The sequence below is a fragment of the Silurus meridionalis genome, chromosome 18 (genome assembly GCF_014805685.1).
Source record: "Silurus meridionalis isolate SWU-2019-XX chromosome 18, ASM1480568v1, whole genome shotgun sequence".
Lineage (NCBI taxonomy): Eukaryota > Metazoa > Chordata > Actinopteri > Siluriformes > Siluridae > Silurus > Silurus meridionalis.
Window position 1 is genome coordinate 23,938,508 of NC_060901.1, and position 23,355 is coordinate 23,961,862.

Here is a 23,355-nt window from a genome sequence, read left to right on the forward strand (position 1 = left end):
GGAGCACTGGTCACTGATACCTCAGGAACATAAAAATAACTGTGATATCAGATCAGCTTGGTTTCAGGGATGTTTAGGAAGGGACACAGCTGACTAACAAGTAGACATGATTCCTTTTCCTCATTGCTGGATTTTTTCTTTTTTTCTAGAATCGTCTCTTTGATTTATTTTTTTGTTGTTTTTAAATCTCTCCTTGTATTTGCCTTCATGCACCTCTGCCCATTTCTTCGTATCTTGTGTAATTGCTGCATGTATCTTTATTTCATTTCACGCTGCTGTCTAAACTCAGCAATTCCCTCCATATCTCTCTTTCTGTCAGTTTCTGTCTTCTGCATCCTCCTGTGGTGTGCTGCTCAGTTCGAAGATTTGTCATGTCGTGTGTGTGTGTGTGTGAGAGAGAGAGGAATAAGGACACCCTATATGTGTGTTTTTTGCATTTTACACGTTCTCTTGGTTTTTTTTCTTTTCCGTCTCTCACTCTCTCTGGTGTCATAAAGTAACAATGTGGAATTTTCTGTGGAATGGGCATAAAGCATTCATAATATTCATATTTTGCTGTTTGTTTTATGCCGTCATTTTTTTTTTTGCAGTATATATTTTATTCTTTATTAATCATATGCATATTTGCATACTCATATCATCCTTTTTTCTTTCATTCTTCGCATCGCTCTCACACTTTTACCCAGCACCTATCCACCCACTTGAGCTTGTGCTACATTATCACGTTTTATTCTCTCCATCTATCTCTCTCTCTTTCTTCTCTCTCTCTCTCGCCCTCTCCCGTTCTTCTTTCTCTCGCTCTTTCTGTCTCTTTTTCATCTGCTGTTTACTCAGATCACTCTTTTTTTTGCACCCTGCTCCCTGGCTTAAGTGCATGAAGCTCATGTGGTTGCCAGGATACACAGAGATACAGTTTGCAGGACGGGGCACGAGTCTTTGTGTCAGAGTTTCTAAAGAGAAAAGAAATCACCATTTTTATCGAAGACAATTGCTGCCACAATTAACCACTTCAGAACATTTTATTCTGCAATCAATACATTTTAGTATTATTTACCAATTACAAGGATTTTAAGGCTTTTTATTCTATAAATAAATAATGTAATACTAGGTTTACTTTTTGATATCAGCAGTGATTAGGAGTACTTTCTCTCCCACTGGAAGGTGACATGTTAAGATCCCAACACAACATGGGTTTCAAACAATGCTACTATACCCTCTGATGTTGGCTAAATTCCAGTGAAGTTGGATTTTTCTCTTTCACTTTATTTAGGTCACATTAACTCCTACTGTATAGAAGGAGAATTGATAGGAAGATTTGGCTCAGAAAGCTGCCTAAAACTCTTAGAAGCTGAAGATCCTACAGCGGATATGTTCTCAAGGCCTCTGAAGTAGACAGACAGACAGACAGACAGGCAGACAGACAGATAGCAATCTCACAGGTGTTCAAACTTTACTTTCAGCAGATTTTCGGGAGTAAATGTGTAACTGATATTGGATACAAACAAAGACATCATTCTGCCTTAAGAAGTTCTTTTTCTCCTTTTACAGAGGGTGTGGTTGAAAGGTACATTTCTGTAAACTAACCATTTAAACAATGCAGTAAACCAGTGCAATACTTATTTTTTGTTTCACTTTCCCTACAACAAATATATTTCTTAAGGCTTTTCTTTTAAGGGGGTACTTTGCTCCCCCATATTAATTCAATTCAATAGAGTTTTATTTGTATAGCACTTTTAACAATGCAAATTTGGGTGTTGGGATAAATCAGGCAGATCTGAAAAGAAGAACAGGACAGGATCACTGATCATTGGCACCTCTGGAGCATGTTTAACTTCCACAAAGAGAGAGAGAGAGAGAAGAAGAGGAGAGGGGGAGGCAGGGAGAAAGAATTAAGGATTATTAAGTATCCATATTGTATGTGACCAGTGTGCAAGTAGGGACTCCAGCAAGACTAGCTGTGGCAACATAATGAAAAGAGACATATTTACCAATGCTCAATATCAGGGTGAATTCACAGATGAGCTTTTTAAAACAGGCCACTCTTTATTGCGACATATAATGAAAAGAAATACAACATTGGTACAACCACATAGGCTTGTTAAAGCCAAGGGCTTTTCAGAATTAACAAAATTTGGGTAAACGCTGGACTTATAAACACCATATACAAGAAACATTGTTTAAACAGTGCTTCACTGGCATTCTTGGGAGCAATGCCTTAGAAAAGACAGAAAAAAAATTGTTTTGATGTTTCTCTAATCCTAATTATTATTTTCTTTTCAGTTCACATTAAACTTTGTCACTGTTTGTAATAAACAGTTCATCTGGTTTGTGATATATAATTTTTACCAGTTAAACAGGCTTATCTTTTACTGGTGCGATCAGCATGGTCTGGTGTGGTAAATAAATGACCCAATTAAAACAAAAAAGAAAAAATGCAGGCTGCTCTTTTTACCAGTCTCCAGAAGGACAAAAAAGACATTGCAAACCATAGTATAGAGGACAGTCTGTTTTTGTAACAGGTGAACATGAGGAACTGATCTGTTTCATAATGTACAGGACACATCTGGATGATTATGTATTTGTTATGATGAGAGAAATAGAAAATGAACAGAGTCTGAGTTGGGTAGCTTGGACTGAAAACGGAAAAAAACAAACAAACAAATAGATAGATAGATGAAACAAATAAATAAATAAAAGAACATGTTTTTGTTTTCACTTGCAATGAACAGGTCACATTACTTACACAGAGCTTCCTCCTACTAATTAATATTCATTTACAGCTAATGCTACAAAGTGGTCCAGGAAACCAGTTGTGTGATAGATTTATATTCGGATGTGTCTTTGTTATATTGATTATATGGTGTTTGTGTCTTAAAGACAGATTTAAAAACAATTTATGTTCTTTATTTCTTGGTACTCTGCCAGAGATAGAGAGAGAGAGAGAAAGAGAGAGAGAGAGAGAGAGGGAGGTGGGTCTTGACGTCATCCGTGTTTTTAGTGGTCTACACGGTTTCCACAAACACTTCTGGTGCTGCCTTCAGATCGGTGCGGTCAATGCTTTCCCTCAAAGCATCATATTTGTGGAAAGCCTCTGTTTTCCAGACAAGAAGCTTTCACAGGAGGTTTTACCTGGAGGAAAAGGATCCCAATTGTTCTTCATGTGAAGCGAAAGGTGCGTGTTGGATGCATGAGTTCTTACTACTGAGTTAGAATTTTTTCATAGATGTGCAACTTTGCCGTTGGTGTTTCAGCACCACGGACAGCGACATGTTATAATGGTGTTATATAGTGATCTTTATAACTGATGATCATTTACAATCTTTGGTTTCATGTTTGCCTTTTCTAAATTAACCTGAAGCCCTCTGTCCTCAGGGCTGTCAAGATGAATGAGAGCGGAGCAGCAAACGAGAGCGTGCCGAGTTTTCCCGTGGCTTCGTGGGTGGACGCCGGAGCCCTGAGCGGAAACAGCAGCCTCGCGCTGTCCTCCTCGTCCTCCTTGCTCCTGGATTTTCCTATCAACCCATGGGACATCATGCTGTGCCTCTCCGGCACCGTGATCGCATGTGAGAACGCGATCGTGGTGGCGATCATCTTTTACACGCCCACCCTGCGCACCCCTATGTTCGTCCTGATCGGGAGCCTCGCGACCGCCGACCTGCTCGCGGGCGTCGGACTGATCTTGAACTTTGCGTTCCAGTACTTGATCTCGTCGGAGACGATCAGCTTGATCACGGTCGGTTTCCTCGTGGCCTCGTTCACGGCCTCGATCAGCAGTCTGCTGGCCATCACCGTGGACCGCTACTTCTCCCTGTACAACGCGCTCACCTACTTATCGGAGAGAACGTTGCACTGCGTGCACCTGATGCTGCTGGGCGCGTGGGGCGCGTCGCTGGGTTTGGGCGCGCTGCCCGTGCTCGGCTGGAACTGCGTGCGCGACGCGGCGTCCTGCAGCGTAGTGCCGCCGCTCACGCGCACCAACGTGGCGCTGCTCGCCGTGGCCTTTTTCACCATCTTCATCCTCATGCTCGGCCTCTACTGCAAGATCTGCAAGATCGTGTGCCGCCACGCGCACCAGATCGCGCTCCAGCGCCACTTCCTCGCGCCGTCGCACTACGCCGCTACCAAGAAAGGGGTCTCCACGCTCGCCATCGTCCTGGGCACGTTCGGTGCGAGCTGGCTGCCCTTCGCCATCTACTGCTTAGTGGGTGAGCGCGAGGATCCTCCCGTGTACACCTACGCCACGCTGCTCCCAGCCACCTACAACTCCATGATCAACCCGATCATCTACGCGTACCGTAACGCCGAGATCCAGCGCTCGCTCTACGTGCTGCTCTGCGGCACAGCGCGCACCGACGCCTCCTACCGTTCCAGATCACCGAGCGAGGTCTAAGAGGAGAACTCTTTATTCCTTCTCTCGACTATTCTTCATTGTTCATTCACCTTGACTTCACCTTGACTTGCCCACACGAAAGTGGGAACTCAAAGTTAATGCAATTGCACTTTACTAAGACTCGAGCCAGCCATGAGTCGCTTTAAATGCTGTGAACAACAGACTCTGGTGGGGGGAAAAAGCAAAGCCCCCCAACGTAAAGAACATATTTGAACTATTTATAGTGTAAAAAATGACAACAAAAAAAACAGCACTTTATTTAAAAGATTTGAAATACCAAAGCAGTATTGTACAGCTGTTCTGTGCGTTCTGTGATTGATGTGATGAATTTTTCTAACCGTGTAACTGTTTCTGATGTTTTTATATGGGAAAAAGTGTGAATGTGCATCTGCAGTTCTGACTCAGTAAATTGCACACTTAAAAACTTATGGGTGAATACAATTATTTTTTCACCATATGATCCCTGACACTGAATAGTGCAACAAAAAAAAAAACACTAGCCACTAACAAGAAAACAGTTACAAAGCCAACCATTCATTTTATGGTTACAATATTCTAGCATCTGATCTGACACATGACAAGCTCATCACATTCACTTCTAACACAAACAACCGATTCAGACAACATGCTGCAAACTGTTTATGAAATTGTTTTATGTTCGCAATGTTGTGTAAAGTGTAAAGAGTGATTAGTTAACATTCGATTCCAGATTAAAGAGTTTACTTTTATAAAGACGAGAAACAGTTTCAACATACAATGAAATCCTTTCAGCAGTGTGTGACATTCATTGGAAGGAGATAAGGGAGAAAAAATTACATTTGTCTGAAAATCCTGGAGAACATTTGTAGGGAAATCCTAGACACTTTTCCATGAGACTTTTTCTCTCCTATTTTCGGTTAACTTGACCTTCCATTGGCAAAGTCATTTTGCTTCAGAATAAAAACCATGCACCTGTTTCTTTAACATTCTGGAAAATTCCAAAAAAGTAAATGCTAAGATGTATTTGAAGCTTCTGATTGGTCCATATCCATTATTAGAAGCCAATCAGCTAATTAGGAGACAGTGGAGACAGTATCTTTAATGACCTTGATACCATAAGAAAATCCAAGTCAAGACCTTGGGGGAAAATGTGTAATGCTTGGTGGTGGCAGCATTATGATGTGAGGATGTTTTGCTGGGAAACGGCCTGTGCACCTAATATATCATGAGGAAAAAAAAGATTTTACATCCAAAGTTGTACCAAAATTGATATCAGAATGCTGAAAAGAAAAAAACAAAATCCCTGATTCTAGTGCAAAAATTTGTGGATTGAATTGGGGGAAAAAACATGTCAAATCCACAAAGCACTCAAACCTAACAAAGTTAACTCAATTCTGTATACAGTAGTGAGAAAATATTATGGTTGACTGATTGTGGAAGGCTAACCCTTTTTTATAAAATATTCATAAAAACAAATTAAAGGCAATGCCAAGAACAGACCCCACTAATATATGGTCCATATAAGGGTCTTTTTGCAGCCCACTAAATATTTGATATATTAAATAAAAGCTGAAATGAATCTCTCTCTTAGCTATTATGTTGAAATGATCTATTATGGCAATAACATATAAATAAATAAATAAATAAATAATAATAATAATAATAATAATAATAATAGATACATTATCTTTAAATGGCTGAATATTTTCATCTTAGGTGAACATATACTTTTTGAATCCTACTGATAATCAAGTATCAAAGTAATACTGTATACAATCTCTAGTAATCCACACCATTTTGGTGTCTTTAAAACAGCTGGGGGAAAAAACATCCATACTTAGTGTCTCTAATGAACTCTGTCTCTGTTGCAGCACTGGTAATATTGTAGTTGCTTATCAGCTTCTGAGTTCAATAGTGACTAGATGTAAGACTTTATCTGATAAGTATTATAAAGGAAATTGGTAAAACCCAAAGAATGTCCCCAATGTTAAGAAAGAATGGTGTTTATATAACTGGTTTCCAAGGTATAAATGAATAGCAAATGGAGAAAATAACCACAAAAAAAAAAACCAGCATTAGAAAATTCTACATTTGTACAGACATTGGTTCACTTCAACATAATGGCCAAATAAAGACAGTACAAGAATCTATACAGGAAGGGGTCAAAATTATTCTGGCAACCCGCTTAGCCTCCCATTGAAAAGTAAAAAATGTAATGTCTCATGAGAATGAAGTTATGAAGTCATTTCTGTCTCAAGAAGTAGCGGAACAGTCACACACTTGTAATTGTCTACAATTTTCCATGTGTACAATTTTCAGGTAATTTTTTTTCCCAACGGACTTATTGAGCAATTAGTGGCCATCTAGGGATCCAGCATGGGTTACTTGGTGTTACTGGGATTTGAACTCACAACCTTCAAGCAAAGGTTTACAATGCACAAAATGCAGATGTTTTAGAGACTCACATGGCATCTATTTTATACAGCAAATGGCAGGCATTTCCGCTGCATTTTAAATACTTGTTGCAACTTTCCTTTGGCGTTCCTAGTAACACTGATTAGATTTACAGCCGCATTTCTATTTATCTCTGTCCCTCCAGTTCGAAGTGAGAGATAGAGCTATGGGTACATCTCATGTTTTAACAAGCAAGCTTGTAGTGGGAGTGTGTGGTGACAGTGTGTTCTGCTTCAAGAGAGCTGAATGACGTGCTGTCCAGCAGTCGTGTGTAGTCCATGTTGTCACTTGGACTGAAGCGACGAGACTCTTGCAGAGGCTTGAGTTTTATTGACTTCCATAAAAATGACATCACCAAAACGTTCACAAAATACTGGGTCTAAAAGTGGATGCTTGCTTTTTTAGAGTGCATCTGCTGTGGTTGCTATAGTTCCATGGTCATTTGTGACAAAGGCCAGCTGTGGAAAGTTAGATCATAATCCTACTGTGATAGCATGTGTAGGTATAGTATTTGGGCTGCATGATGAAGTAAAACATTTTTGCAAATAATTTTTAGAAATGTAGTGAGACCCTTTCAGAATGTGAAGGTTTACAGAGACACTGGCATTACCACATGATTTATTTAATTACACAATTTTATTTTATTTTAATTCATTTTTATGTAACCCAGCCATTAGGGAGGCACAAGCCAGTGCACTCTTAGTGCCGGTCCCAAGCCCGGATAAATGTGGAGGGTTGCTTTAGGAAGGGCATCCAGCAGAAAACATGTGCCAAATCAAATATGTGGGCCACGATTAAGAATTTCATACCAGATCGGTCGAGGCCCGGGTTACAAACAACTGGTAAAGGGAGAGAGATAGCTGATATGATGGAGAGGAGAAAGGTAGATATGTTGTGTGTTCAGGAGACCAAGTGGAAAGGGAATAAGGCCAGAAACATTGGAGGTGGGTTTAAACTGTTCTATCATGGTGTGGATGGAAAGAGAAATGGTGTAGGGGTGATCCTGAAGGAAGAGTACAGTAAGAGTGTAGTGGAGGTGAAGAAAGTTTCTGATAGGGTGATGAACATCAAGCACTGATCAACTTCCAGGTTGAAGGGATGATGATAAATGTCATCAGTGCTATGCTCCACAAGTCGGTTGTGAGATGGAGGAGAAGGAAAGATTCTGGAGTGAATTAGATGAAGTGGTAGATGGGGTACCTAGAACTGAATGATTGGTGATTTGGGCAGACTTTAATGGACACAAAGGTGAAGGGAACAGAGGTGATTGGAGACTGTAAGGTGTTGGCAGGGGACAGTGTAGCTAGACAGCATCAGATGGTGGTCTGTAGGATGGTTTTGGAGGCGAACAAGAAGAGGAGGTGAGTGAGGACTGAAAGAAGAATAAGATGGTAGGAAACTAAAAGAGGAAGAGTGTAGTGTGAGGTTCAGGGAAAAGGTCAGACAGGGGCTCGGTGGTGGTGAAGAGCTGCTGGATGATTGGGAAACGTACTTGTTGTAACATCTGGAAATAGAAAGCAAGACAAAGAGATGTGTTGCTAGAATGAGGAAGTGCAGGAGACCGTAAGGGGAAAGAGGCTGGCAAAACAGAAGTGGGATCAACAGGGTGATGAGAAAAGTAGGCAGGAGTACAAGGAGATGTAGCAGCAGGTGAAGAGAGATGTGGCAAAAGCCAAGGAAAAGGCATACAAGGAGCTGTATGAGAAGTTGAACACTAAGAAAGGAGAAAAGGATTTGTACCGATCGGCTAGGCAGAGGGACTGAGCTGGGAAGGATGTGTTGCAAGTTAGAGCAATAAAGGATGGAGATGGAAATGTGTTGACTAGTAAGAAGAGTGTGTTGAGAAGGTGGAGGGAGTATTTTGAGCAGTTGATGAATGAGGACAATCAGAGAGAGAGAAGGTTGGATGATGTGGAGTTGGTGATGCAGGAAGTGGATAGGATTAGTAAGGAGGAAGTGAGAGCAGTGAATAAGAGGATGAAGAGTGGAAAGTCGGTTGGACCAGATGACATACCGGTAGAAGCATGGAGATGTTTAGGAGAGATGGCAGTGGAGTTTTTAACCAGATTGTTTAACAAGATTCTGGAAGGTGAGAGGATGCCTGAGGAATGGAGAAGGAGTGTGCTGGTACCGAACTTTAAGCATAAGGGAGATGTGCAGACCTGCAGTAACTTCAGGGGAATAAAGTTGATCAGTCACACCATGAAGTTATGGGAAAGAGTAGTGGAAGCCTGAGAGAAGAGGTGACCATCTGTGAGCAACAGTATGGTTTAATGCCGAGGAAGAGCACCACAGATGCCTTATTTGCTTTAAGAATGTTGATGGAGAAGTAAAGAGAAGGTCAGAAGAAGTTGCATTGTGTATTTGTGGATTTAGAGAAAGCGTACGACAGAGTGCCAAGAGAGGAGTTGTGGTACTGTATGAGGAAGTCAGGTGTGTCAGAGAAGAATGTGAGGGTGGTGCAGGACATGTATGAGGACAGTGTGACCGCAGTGAAGTGTGCAGTAGGAATGATAGACTGGTTCGAGGTGTAGGTTGGACTGCATCAAGGATCGGCCCTGAGCCCTTCCCTGTTTGCAGTGGTGATGGACAGGTTGACGGACGAGGTCAGACAAGAGTCTCCCTGGACTATGATGTTTGCGGATGATATTGTGATTTGTTTTGAGAGTAGTGAGCAGGTTGAGAAGAGCCTGGAGAGGTGGAGGTACGTGCTGGAGAGAAGGGAAATGAAAGTCAGTAGGAGTAAGACAGAGTACATGTGCGTAAATGGGAGGGAGGGCAGTGGAGTGGTGCGGTTGCAGGGAGAAGAGGTGGAGAAGGTGGAGGAGTTCAGGTACCTGGGGTCAACAGTGCAAAGTAATGGGGAGTGTGTTAGGGAAGTAAAAAAAAGAGTGCAGGCAGGGAGGAGTGGGTGGAGAAGAGAAGAGTGACAGGAGTGATTTGTGATAGTAGGGTATTTGCAAGAATGAAATGGAAAGTTTATAGGACTGTGGTGAGACTTGCGATGTTGTATGGATTAGAGACAGTGGCATTGAGTAAAAGACAGGAGGTGGAGCTGGAGGTAGCAGAGCTCAAGATGTTGAGGTTTTCGTTGGGAGTGACGAGGATGGACAAGATTAGAAATGAGTTTATTAGAGGGACAGCACATGAAGAACGTTTTGGAGACAAGGTGAGGGAGGCGAGATTGAGATGGTTTGGACATGTGCAGAGGAGGGACATGGGGTATATCAGTAGGAGAATGCTGAGGATGGAGCCACCAGGAAGGAGGAAAAGAGGAAGGCCAAGGAGGAGGTTCATGGATGTGGTGAGAGAAGACATGCAGGTAGTTGGTGTGAAAGAGTCAGATGTAGAGGACAGGGGGGTATGGAGACGGATGAACCGCTGTGGTGACCCCTAATGGGAGCAGCTGAAAGAAGAAGAAGAAGAATTCATTTTTATGTAAATAGCACTTTTAAATGGACATTGTCTCAAAGTAGTATAAAATAGTGTATTCTATATAATGAGTGAGCCAGTGGCAAGAAAAAAAACTCCCCGAGACGGCATGAGAGAGAAACCTAGAGAGAAAGCAGACTCAAAAGGAAACCCATCTTTATCTGCGTGGCAACGAATGTCCATTCTTTACAGTTCAATAATTATTGAGGTGTGCTGTCCAGTCATAGGTGCTGAAATGCAGAACTGTTCATGTAAACTGTGGTCCTGAACCATTGTAATAGAATGTTAATATGAAATACAGTCCAAATCATCCTCAAAGTTCTTGAGTTGCTCAGGATCTTTGGGTTGTTCATGTGGAACTATCCCCAGCTGCATAGTGTCTCCAATTGAAGAAAACTCCATTCAGAGGCAGGGTGTCGGGAAGAATCGGGCAGATGTGAAGGAAAGAGGGAGACAGGAACACTGGCCACTAGTACCTCAGTAGCATCTTTAACCCTTTCATGCATGGTGTCTACATTCAGTGGACAGATATGTACTTCTCTCAAAATAAAATTTAATGGAAATAAAGTTATTGGCATGACTTTCAAAAGATACAATTCATGCATTAAAGAAAAAACAAGGAATGTTAAGTATGTAAAGGACAGGGATGATCCGCTGTGGCGACCCCTAATGGGAGAAGTCAGAAGAAGAAGAAGAAGTATTCAAGTGGATTATTGGTTATCAGTTAAAAATTTCTAGCACATATTAAAGCTTTATGGGGCAATTATTTATGCTTAAAGACATGCTTATAGAAATTAATACTGAAGAAAAAATCCCTGCACAGAAAAACAATAATTATATTGACTGTGGGGTTTGTAGAATGTGTTGGTTTCTTCACTGTAAATTTTCTTTGCCTTGGCTAGCTGTCACTGCCTGTCTTGCTCCATTTCTCATCTCTCTTTATTTGTTTGATGCTTTTTTTTTTTTTCACTGACGCTGCACCCACACACCCTGCTCTGGCTGTCAGTCTGACTGGGAAACATTACATCATTACTTGGCATCAGTCAGAATCTTCACTGTTCTCCGTATCACCATACAGTTCCAGCCTAAGACAAAATATTATTGTAATCACAACAAGGATAAATTCATAACCCAACAGAAATGTTAAATTGCTAACAAGTAAAAACGTTAGATTGTGAAAATGTTAGATTACGGTTAAATATTGGTGAAATTAAAATACCTCCCTCCATCACAATAAACATTGCTTACTATTGCATAAGAGATAAGATATACCTTTATTTGTCCCACGGTGGGGAAATTTCTGGTAATGATTCAATATAAGCGGCCAAATGTGACTTGTGCTATTGGTTGTGTAATAGAATTGTAGTGTTTTTTTTTTTTTTTTTTACATTATGGCTGTAAAATCCTTTCATTTATAAGGTTTTGGTGTGTCGAAGCACAATTTCAGATCCTGCACCACACTAGCAACTGAACAGACGTTATGACCAATGCTAATTAATTTAGCATCGATTCAAATTGTTATATTATATGTGCTTAGAACAGCTTGAAGATGGGCATCACTAAGCCTGGACCTGTACTGGCATTCATTAATGTTCATAGGCAAAATATTTTTTTCTCACACAGATACGTGCTTGCACAAGGGCAGGTTACCAGACTGAACACTGTGGACAGCTCTGGGAAAGAGAGAGGTAATTGTCCCTGTGTTTGTCCCTTTTCCCTGTGTTTCTCAGAATTTAGTTTTCATCTCACTATTGGACTGGATGTTAATATGTAAAAGGTCCACCTATAACACACTTGAGACAGCTGAGAGAGAGAGAGAGGTCTTCAAACAGCTTGGGTCAGCTGATCAAAGCTGAGTAGACTTTCAATAGAAGCTTCATGCTCATCATGAACTGCGTGCTGTGAAATGTCTGAGGGCTTTTCTTTAGCAGAAAACTGAGTTGTATACAATCTTGGTTTTGTGGAAATTGCTGCTCTGATGTGCTCACAAAGGTCCTGGAGCTTCAGGTTAAGGATGTTCATCTTAGGTCCACTAAGAACACAAAGTCCATGACTTATTTTAGATCAGCAGATTCAGAAACATAAATTAAACCATCTTCTATGAATTTCTTCACCTCTAAATGTAAAAAAGAAATCTTTCCAGGAGAGTTTCCCTGCTGAGCCGGTGCACTTCAGTAAATTAAAATAAATGACATCATGTTTCGAATGCATTTCTTCGAAAAGTCTTCACCCTGATGTAACTGATACAGTGTTAATGCCTTCCAGTCTGGAAGTTTTTGGAGTGATTTTAAAAATGGACAAAATCTTAAAGCAGCTTCACAAAGATAAAGAGGTTATGAAGCTGGAATGTATAAATGCAGTGCCAATAAATCTGTTCCTTAAAAGAAGAAACCTTGAGAGTAACCAGACTCAAAAACCTCATCTTGGAGGCACAAATGTCTATTCATTGTTAAGGTGTGCTGTTCAGTAGTAGGTTATTACATTCATAACTGTTCGTGCAACCTGTGAACTTGTCATTGTAGCAGACTATTTTAATTACAGTCCAAATTCATCCTCAAAGTTCTTGAGTTCCTCTGTAACCTCAAAGATCTTTAGGCTGTTAAAATCCATGTCCAATGATGAAGTAGCCTGTGGGGTGTATGTGTGCACTCCTTTGGTATTTCATTTTAGTCATCCTAATCCTGAGACCATATTGGAGAACCTGTTTATGGAGACCTAGTTGGGTTTTTTTTCTCCATAGACCATCCATAGACAGTGTTAGGTTCTTTCTTGCAGAAAATCCAGACTGAGCTGATAACACTTCCTGTCTAAATCAGTCTCCTGTCTTCCTACTATTTTTGTTTGCCATCGAGGGCCTCTGGCGAAGCTAGAACTGCTGAATCGAATGTACATCCTAGAATGATGTTTCTGACCCAGTACTGTGAACTAAACCCTCCTATTATCTGATAACACAGCTCCAAAAAGCCCTTATGAGCTGTTATGTAATAAAACCTTTAACACTCTGTTCCATTTACTACATGCACATAGGCAGCATATGTTTTGTTCTTTGTGAAGAACCTCTACCTCTGTGATTGTTTAAACCCTAAAGCTCTGTGGCGTCTCAGAAACCGACCAAAAAGAGAACAAAATGGTTTCACTGGTGAACCTTCCATTTACGGGAGCTTATTAGATCCCACACTCTTCTTGATTATGTATGTTGGCCAGCAGACATTTTTATAATCACTTGTAGAGGAATATATATCATTTTAGAGCTAATATTGCCCTCTTGAACCCACTCGTCCAAATCAGTGGATGAGCAGGAAGCTCATATTTTGATGTGAAATACCTGCAGATTTTGCAGTTTACCTGCAGTTTTTTTTAAGCACTCACCGCTCACTACTTAATGTATCCAGAGTGCCTGGTGCAGTTTATAGAGCATGCACAGATGTGTGTGTGCATGTGTGTATGATGATTAACCACCTCTCTTCCTGGAAACATAGGCAGGCCTGGATGCACGAGCTCCGTAAAGCACTTTATTCTTGTCTTCTGAGTTGAGTGAGTACATCATGAAACGCACAAAATGGACTGTTGTGAGATTTTTTCGTGCGGTATAGGTTCTAGTGAGCAGCTGGTGAACACTGGAAGCTGATTGAACATGCGAATATGAATAGATTCACAAGCATGCTGTCCTCAGTGGAGGACACTTTACACTCATTCGTATAATACGATAATTTCAGGATGTTGAATATCTTTACACTCGTGTGTACACTGTAGAGAAATACTTTTTTAATGCGGCGTTAAGTTACTGAGAAGCTTTTTTTCAAGAACTTTGGATGGATTTAGACTGTAGTTAATATTAATAGTCTACCTAAATAGCTCAGGGCCACAGTTTTGCATTTAAGCACATCGGAACAACGATGGAACTGTAATGAATGGACATTCTGTGCCACCCCGATGAGGATGGGTTCCCTCTTGAGTCTGGTTCCTCTCAAGGTTTCTTCATTATGCCATCTCGGGGAGTTTTTCCTTCACCACAGTCGCCACCGACTCGCTCATCAGGGACAAACTTACACTTATAAAGAACATCTTCACTTTTATCACCACATTATCTGTGTAAAGCTGCTTTGAGACAATGTTCATTGTTTAAAGCGCAATACAAATAAAAATTAATTGAATTGAATTGAGTTTCCCTTTTGAGTCTGGTTCCTCTGAAGATTTCCTCCTCATGCCATCTCAGGGAGTTTTTTCTTTCCACAGTCACCAATGATTTACCCATTAGGGATAAACGTACTTTTATAAGGAACAAACTTATAGGCACTAAATGTATACATTCTTTATCTCTGTAAAGCTGCTATGAGACAATCTTCTTCTTCATCTTTCGGCTTCTCCTACTAGGGGGCGCCACAGCGGATCATCCGTCTCCATACCCCCCTGTCCTCTACATCTGCCTCTTTTACACCAACTACCTGCATGTCTTCCTCACCACATCCATAAACCTCCTCCTTGGTCTTCCTCTTTTCCTCCTTCCTGGTGTCTCCATCCTCAGCATTCTCCTACTGATATACCCCATGTCCCTCCTCTGCACATGTCCAAACCATCTCAATCATACCTCACCTCCCTCACCTTGTCTCCAAAATGTCCTACATGTGCTGTCACTCTAATAATCTCATTTCTAATCCTGAGACAATGTCTACTGTTAAAAGTGCAACACAAATAAAAATGAGTTGGACTGAACTGAATGTTGTTAGTATTAGATGGCACTGGTTTTGATTGCTTAAATTTCAAACTCTTTGCAGTTTTCTATAATACTCCCAATTGCCAGAGTTGTTGTTCATCATTTTAAGCCAGTGGTGACTGTGGCGAGGAAGAAACCTCGAGAGGAACCAGACTCCAAAGCGAACCTCAAATTCATCCGGGTGACACCAAATGTCCAATCATTATAGTCCCAATCTTTTAATAGTTGCTTAAATGCAAAACTGGTCATGCAAACTGTAGTCCTGAGTTATTGTAGCAGGACTACACTGTTTCCTGTATATTTCACAGTTTGGATAGATGTTATCCTTTTCCTCCATATATATTAAGCACTGATCATGTTTATTTTTTGTTTGTTTCTTTCATCTGACCAGAGAAGATTCCTACAAAGGACTGACTTTTTGGTTTTATTCACCTTACCTAGTCATGGTCACTATTACGGTTACTGTTCTTGGCTTGTTACTGTCATACCTCATTACATTTTCTCATATCTTCTCTTATTTTCATTTATTTTCTCATATTTTATATTTATTTTTATCTTATTTTCTGAGCAGTCAACCAGGTTTGCATTTCACTGCAAGTTTTATTCTACAGTTTTTTTTATGACAAATAAAATCATCTTGAAATCTTGAAAGCAGTCTTGGAAACAAAGCTTAGTTTTTTTCACAATATTAGCAATCTGTAATAAACTAGTTAAAAACAAGTAAATGCTGTAATTTATTTGCTAAATTAAATGTTTGGTAACATAAGGTTGCATGAAAACAGAATGCGTGTATGGAAACTTTTGGCCCAAACTCCACCCATAGTCATAGACAGGTTTTTTGTTCTTTAAATATCTCATTGTGTCTTTCTGCACAAGGAAAGACACAATAAGAATTTTTTTGGAAGCCATTGGAAGTGAGAGCTTTTTTCCAGGTATCCATTAATTAAAATCAGGACACTGGCATCAATGCTGCTCGTTCAGCTCATCAACCATGTGAGCCTCTGGCATTCTGTCCCAGGTACAGATCCCGAATCACTGAGCTGCAATGAATACTGGAATAGTACTTTGTTACATGCGGCATTAATGGTACTTAATGCATTATTCTATTAATAATTATTACAGCGTAATGTTTCTTTATTTCACAAAATGTGGCATGAGTCCTTTACCAATAAGTATGCTTTATTTTTACTGACGCTGTCCAAGGTCCCTGTTACCCAGTTACATCGCTCTAATGTTCTCACCTTGTGGGTGTGGATTTCCTCTGGGTTATTCAGTTTCCACTCACCTCCCTGAAACATGGCCCGAAGTCAGTGCTCAAATTGAGTCAAGTCTTATGGGGGGTCCCAAGGTGATGGAGTAGAGGGGGTCTGTCAGATTCAGCTATTTACAATGTAACACAAAACATTGTGAAAGTGTTTAAGGGTCTGTTTAAGGACGCTGAGTCTGGTTCCTCTCAAGGTTTCTTCCTTATGCCATCTCAGAGAGTTTTTACTTGCCACAGTCGCCACCAGCTCACTCATCAGGGGCAAATTTACACTTATAAAGAACATTTTTTTATCACCACATTATCTGTGTAAAGCTGCTTTGAGACAATGTTCATTGTTAAAAGCGCAATACAAATAAAAATGAACTGAATTGAATAGTAATCTAATCAAATCAAAATCAAATCAAATTTTATTTGTCACATACATACATACAGAGTACGACATGCAGTGAAATGCTTTTTACGACGGTCCGGCATGAGGGAATATGATGGGGAGAAAAATAAAACAAGAAAAAGAAGGCAGATAAATATAGAGTGTAAACTATATAAAAATATATATATATGCGAAAAAAAGTGTATATACAAGGTATGCTTATGACAGTAAACAGCAAAACAGTAAAAATTGAAGGTGGTTGATGTGATTGTCCTTAAAGTGACCGTGTGCGGTATGGTGTGGTATAAAGTGCACTGTGCTGTGCGAGTCCAGCGTTAAAGTGACAGTCCAGAAATGAAAGTGTTGCAGAAAGACAGAAAGTGAAAATTACCCCTTAAAAAAGTCAGTAAGTTTTCTCTTCCCAAGTGACGGTTTATTAATATCCATTTTATAGCTGACTTCATGTTGTGGCGCCAAACAAGCAGTAAATGATATCACGTTTATGGCATTTTTTTTATATCTGAGGGTGTTTGCACTATTTAAATAAACATGCTTATGTCACATGAATGATTGTAAATAATTAATTTATGAAATATCCCATATTTTACTAAAATAATCTTGGGGACCTCACTAAGTCTATTTTTTTTTTACTTGTTATGGGGGTCCCAGGTCCCTCACAGCCCCCCCTCAATTTGATCACTGCCCAAACTAGAAACTCATGTTTATTAGCATGTAAGCACTTAGCAAACAATATTTTGCTTTTAGTTAATATTCGACCACATTTCATAGTAAAACTCTCTATAATTTCGCTTTATTTACTACAGTCAATACAGACGCCTGACAGAAGTTTGGAAACATTAAGTCTTTAATAATTTTTGAGACCCATGCATGTTTAAAACACAAAAGAATTAGACAGTGAATTAGTAAAAGAGAGTTATTTAGACAGATGAGTTCTAATGTGACATTTTTGGCTCTAACAGAAGAACATGTAAGACAGAGAACAGGAGAGAAGATGTTAGCAGACTGTTTCTCCACCACAGGCAAACATAGAGTCGGAAACTTAATGGTTTGGTGTTGTTTTAGACCAGGGAAGAGACTTATTCTGGGTGAAAGGAAAACTGAACCAACATGGCTACCATTCCAATATTTCTATTGGACTGCAGCTTAATAAAACCGACTTCACCAAACAAAAAGACGATGAGCCGAAGCGTACATCCGAGCTCTTTAAGTGTTATTTAGAGAACAAAAAGTGGTCTATCATGGAATGACCTCTCCAGTTACCACACCTAAAATCTATTAGACTGCTTTGGGATGAACTGAATCATAAGGTCAGAAAGAAATCTCCAACTAATGAAGAACAAGTTTTACAAGAAGCATAAATATTTGTAGAAACAGACGCCAGATGCCATGAGTGTGTAAAGCTGTTATTCATGCTAAGTCATTAAAATAACAAAAAAAACTTGAACATCTGTACATTTATAGACAAAAAGAAATTTGTGTAATATTTTCCAAGAAATAAGCTTTTGGATTTGGAATACGTTCAGTGCCCCCTAGTGGACAATTGTAGTGAAGTCACATAGATATAGATCAGAGGATAAACGTTAAACTGCTAAACGTTTTCCTATTGGTGGACAAAACTGTGGGCTGAATGTAAAGGTTGCATTGAAATACATGTTCTCACAGCCATGCTCTGAAAAAAAGATGAGCTGAGAAAAGGCAAACTCGTGTAGATTCTCTATATTCTCGGATACTCAGACCACTGCTCTGTTATGTTGATTCCAGCATACAGACCGCTCATCAGACGCTCTAAACCGGTTCTGAAACAGGTGAAAACCTGGCCAGAAGGAGCTACTTCTGCTCTTCAGGACTGTTTTGAGTGCACTGACTGGGACATGTTTAGAGAGGCTGCAACCACGGCGATTCCATCAACTTGGAAGAGTACACATCATCAGTGACCTGCTACATCAGCAAGTGCGTTGACGATGTGACCATCTCCAAGTCCATCACTACACGCTCCAACCAGAAGCCGTGGATGACTGCAAATGTGCGTGCGCTGTTGAAACAAAGAGACTCTGCCTTCAGAACAGGGGACAAGGCGGCCTTAAAACAGCAAGGGCCAAACTGTCTCGTGCTATCAGAGAGGCAAAGCGCGCACGCAAAGAAAATCCACGACCACTTCCAGGACAGTGGAGACACTCGGCGCATGTGGCAGGGCATCCAGGCGATCACGAATTACAAGACCACATCACCTGCTTGTGACCGTGACGCCTCCCTCCCAGATGCGCTGAACGACTTCTACGCCCGGTTTGAGGTACAGAACAATGTGGTGGCGAGGAAGACCATCCCTCCTCCCACTGACCAGGTGCTCTGTCTAACCACAGCTGAAGTGAGGAAAACTCTATGCAGAGTTAACCCACGGAAGTCTGCTGGACCTGACAACATTCCTGGCAGAGTGCTCAGAGAATGTGCAGAACAACTAGCAGATGTCTTCACTGACATCTTCAACATCTCCCTGAGCAGTAACGTTGTTCCCACGTGCCTCAAGACAACGACCATCGTTCCTGTGCCAAAGAAATCGACTGTCTCCTGCCTCAATGACTATCGTCCCGTCGCGCTCACTCCCATCGTGATGAAGTGCTTCGAGAGGCTTGTCATGAGGCACATCAAGACACAGCTTCCACCCTCCCTGGACCCAATGCAGTTTGCGTATCGTCCAAACCGTTCCACGGACGATGCCATCTCCACAACCCTCCACCTGGCCCTCACCCACCTGGATAACAAGGACTCATATGTACGAATGCTGTTCATTGATTTCAGCTCAGCATTCAACACAATCATTCCTCAGCACCTGATCGAGAAGCTGAACCTTCTGGGCCTGAACACCTCTCTGCAACTGGATCCTGGATTTCCTGACTGGGAGACCTCAGGCAGTCCGGATCGGGAACAGCATCTCCAGCACCACCACACTGAGCACTGGAGCCCCTCAGGCTGTGTGCTCAGTCCACTGCTGTTCACTCTGCTGACTCACGACTGTGCACCAACGCACAGCTCGAATCATATCATCAAGTTCGCTGATGACACGACCGTGGTGGGTCTAATCAGCAGGAACGATGAGTCAGCATATAGAGAAGAGGTGCAACGGTTAACTGCCTGGTGTGGAGCAAACAACCTGTCTCTGAACGTGGACAAAACGAAAGAGATGGTTGTGGACTTCAGGAGAGCACAGAGCGACCAATCTCCACTGATTATCGATGGATCCTCTGTGGAGATCGTCAAGAGCACCAAATTCCTTGGTGTTCATCTGGCGGACAACCTCACCTGGTCACTTAACACCAGCTCCATCACCAAGAAAGCCCAGCAGCGTCTCTACTTCCTGAGAAGGCTGAGGAAAGCCCACCTCCCTCCCCCCATCCTGTCCATGTTCTACAGAGGGACCATTGAGAGCATTCTGAGCAGCTGCATCACTGCCTGGTTTGGGAATTGCACCGTCTCGGATCGCAAGACCCTACAGAGGATAGTGAGGACAGCTGAGAAGATCATCGGAGTCTCTCTCCTCTATCATGGACATTTACACCACACGCTGCATCCGCAAAGCACACAGCATTGTGGACGATCACACACACCGTCACACACATACTTCACCCTCCTACCATCAGGAAAACGGTTCCGAAGCATTCGGCCGTCACAACAAGACTGTGCAACAGTTTCTTTCCACAAGCCATCAGGCTTCTCAACACAAAGAACTGAACAGAACTCACACACACTCACACACACTCACTTACACACACACACACACACACACTCACTGTGTGTTACTGTTACTGAACTGAACTGTACAACCTGGACTAAACACATTCATCACTCATCTCGATCCACTCCACCACCATTTATATATTTATTATTATTTATACTATATTCAGTACAATGTTTATATTCAGTACAATGTTTACATGCTGTTTTGCACCTTTTATACTACAGTATAATGTTTACATGCTGTCTTTGCACCTCCTTGCTGCTGTTTTTGCACTACATTGCTCTTTCTGTTTGTATTTTCTCCTGGGTATAGTTTTACATTTCTCCTCACACAGTACTGTATATTTAAGTATACAGTAGGTTTACTAGTCGGCGCTATACTTGGTTTTTGTCTTTGTCAAACATTAAGTCTTTAATAATTTTGAGACCCATGCATGTTTAAAACACAAAAGAATTAGACAGTGAATTAGTAAAAGAGAGTTATTTAGACAGATGAGTTCTAATGTGACATTTTTGGCTCTAACAGAAGAACATGTAAGACAGAGAACAGGAGAGAAGATGTTAGCAGACTGTTTCTCCACCACAGGCAAACATAGAGTCGGAAACTTAATGGTTTGGTGTTGTTTTAGACCAGGGAAGAGACTTATTCTGGGTGAAAGGAAAACTGAACCAACATGGCTACCATTCCAATATTTCTATTGGACTGCAGCTTAATAAAACCGACTTCACCAAACAAAAAGACGATGAGCCGAAGCGTACATCCGAGCTCTTTAAGTGTTATTTAGAGAACAAAAAGTGGTCTATCATGGAATGACCTCTCCAGTTACCACACCTAAAATCTATTAGACTGCTTTGGGATGAACTGAATCATAAGGTCAGAAAGAAATCTCCAACTAATGAAGAACAAGTTTTACAAGAAGCATAAATATTTGTAGAAACAGACGCCAGATGCCATGAGTGTGTAAAGCTGTTATTCATGCTAAGTCATTAAAATAACAAAAAAAACTTGAACATCTGTACATTTATAGACAAAAAGAAATTTGTGTAATATTTTCCAAGAAATAAGCTTTTGGATTTGGAATACGTTCAGTGCCCCCTAGTGGATAATTGTAGTGAAGTCACATAGATATAGATCAGAGGATAAACGTTAAACTGCTAAACGTTTTCCTATTGGTGGACAAAACTGTGGGCTGAATGTAAAGGTTGCATTGAAATACATGTTCTCACAGCCATGCTCTGAAAAAAAGATGAGCTGAGAAAAGGCAAACTCGTGTAGATTCTCTATAAGCAATCTCAGTTTACATTTTTTTTTTCCAGTTTAAAACAAGAAATTGTTATAGTAAAAAGGAAAGGAATATCTGTGTTAATGGCATTGTGTTCTCTCTTTTTATATATTGCATGGTGGCCAAATCAAAGATCACCACAAGCCAACTTTTGCCTGCAAGCCCTAGTTTTGACATTTCTGCTCTAGATGGACACACAATTCGGGTTTAGTTATAACAGTTGCATATCGTTAGATCGAGGATTTCGCCTCACGCGGTCAAAAGCTAAATAGTTATACTGCAGCACCCTCTTCTGGACAATAGTAAGCAGTGCAGAATAATAAATGCTGACGTTTTATGTTGAGAAGTGGTAGCTCAGTGGTTAAGGCATTGGATTTGAATCAGAAGGTCACATTGCCACTGCTGGGCCCTTGAGCAAGGCCCTTAACCCTCCACTGCTCAGTTGTAAGTTGCTCTGGATAAGGGCATCTGCCAAATACCATAAATGTAAATGTATAGAAAAGAATAAGGTAATAAACTAGAGGAATATCAGTAAAGTTTTTTCAGTATTTAATTCACAATATTGACTTCACATCTTGAGTAATTTGAGTCTCAGAATATTTGTAACAAAACTTTAATGAGTAAAACTACCTGGAATTATGCATTTTTATTCTAATGATCTTTTGGTAATGCTGTAAACATAATGTAATACAGAGAGTAAGGATTTGACAAGTTTGACCAATTGTGATGTCTAGACGTCTGGGTGAGAGCATCTCCAAAACTGCAGCACTTTTGGGGTGTTTCCTGTTCTGCCTGTCAGTATCTATCAAAAGTGCTCCAAAAAAGGAACAGTGGTGAACCGGCGACAGGGTCGGAGTTTCTTCACGTATCTTTAAGCAACATGAAGGAGATCAATTGGAAATGATTGATCTCTGTGGCAGCGTCTGAAGCATCATTTAAAATAAAACAATGCTCCAACATCTGTACAAAGAGAACATTTGCACTGCATGCATAATTATGCACATTTAAATATAATGTATATAATCTTCTTATTTCGGCTTCTCACATTAGGGGTCGCCACAGCGGATCATCCTTCTCCATACCCACCTGCATGTCTTCTCTCACCACATCCATAAACCTCTTTGTTCTTCCTCTTTTCCTCCTTCCTGGTGTCTCCATCCTCAGCGTTCTTCTACTGATATACCCCATGTCCCTCCTCTGCACATGTCCAAACCATCTCAATCTCACCTCACTCACCTTGTCTCCAAAACGTCCTACATGCGCTGTCCCTCTAATAAACTCATTTCTAATCCTGTCCATCGTCGTCACTCCCAATAAACATCTCAACATCTTCAGCTCTGCTACCTCCAGCTCCACCTCCTGTCTTTTACTCAATGCCACTGTCTCTAATCCATACAACATCTCAGGTCTCACCAAAGTCCTATTAACTTTCTCTTTTTATATATGTATATATATATATATATATATATATATATATATATATATATATATATATATATATATATATATATATATGCAAATATAATGTATATAATATACATACATGCTCATAGAACACTAATAGATTCGCCTCAGAAAAATGATTAATGGACCAACCCCTGGAATAATTGGCTAAAATGGCTGCATATTCCTACAACATCATTGTGTGGCGCCAACAGCAACACTATTATGCCAAGCACACACACACACACACACACACACACACACACACAC

General features: G+C 40.7%; 1 protein-coding gene across 1 annotated transcript; it reads left to right on the forward strand.

Moving 5' to 3' along the window:
* The first annotated feature begins 2,402 nt into the window (after nt 1-2,402).
* On the forward strand, nt 2,403-4,886 carry LOC124401484 (G-protein coupled receptor 6). Its single transcript, XM_046873844.1, has 2 exons — nt 2,403-3,172; nt 3,373-4,886. The coding sequence occupies exon 2, from the start codon at nt 3,383-3,385 to the stop codon at nt 4,388-4,390; it is 1,008 nt and encodes a 335-aa protein (XP_046729800.1). The 5' UTR covers nt 2,403-3,172; nt 3,373-3,382; the 3' UTR covers nt 4,391-4,886.
* Nucleotides 4,887-23,355: the final 18,469 nt, after the last annotated feature.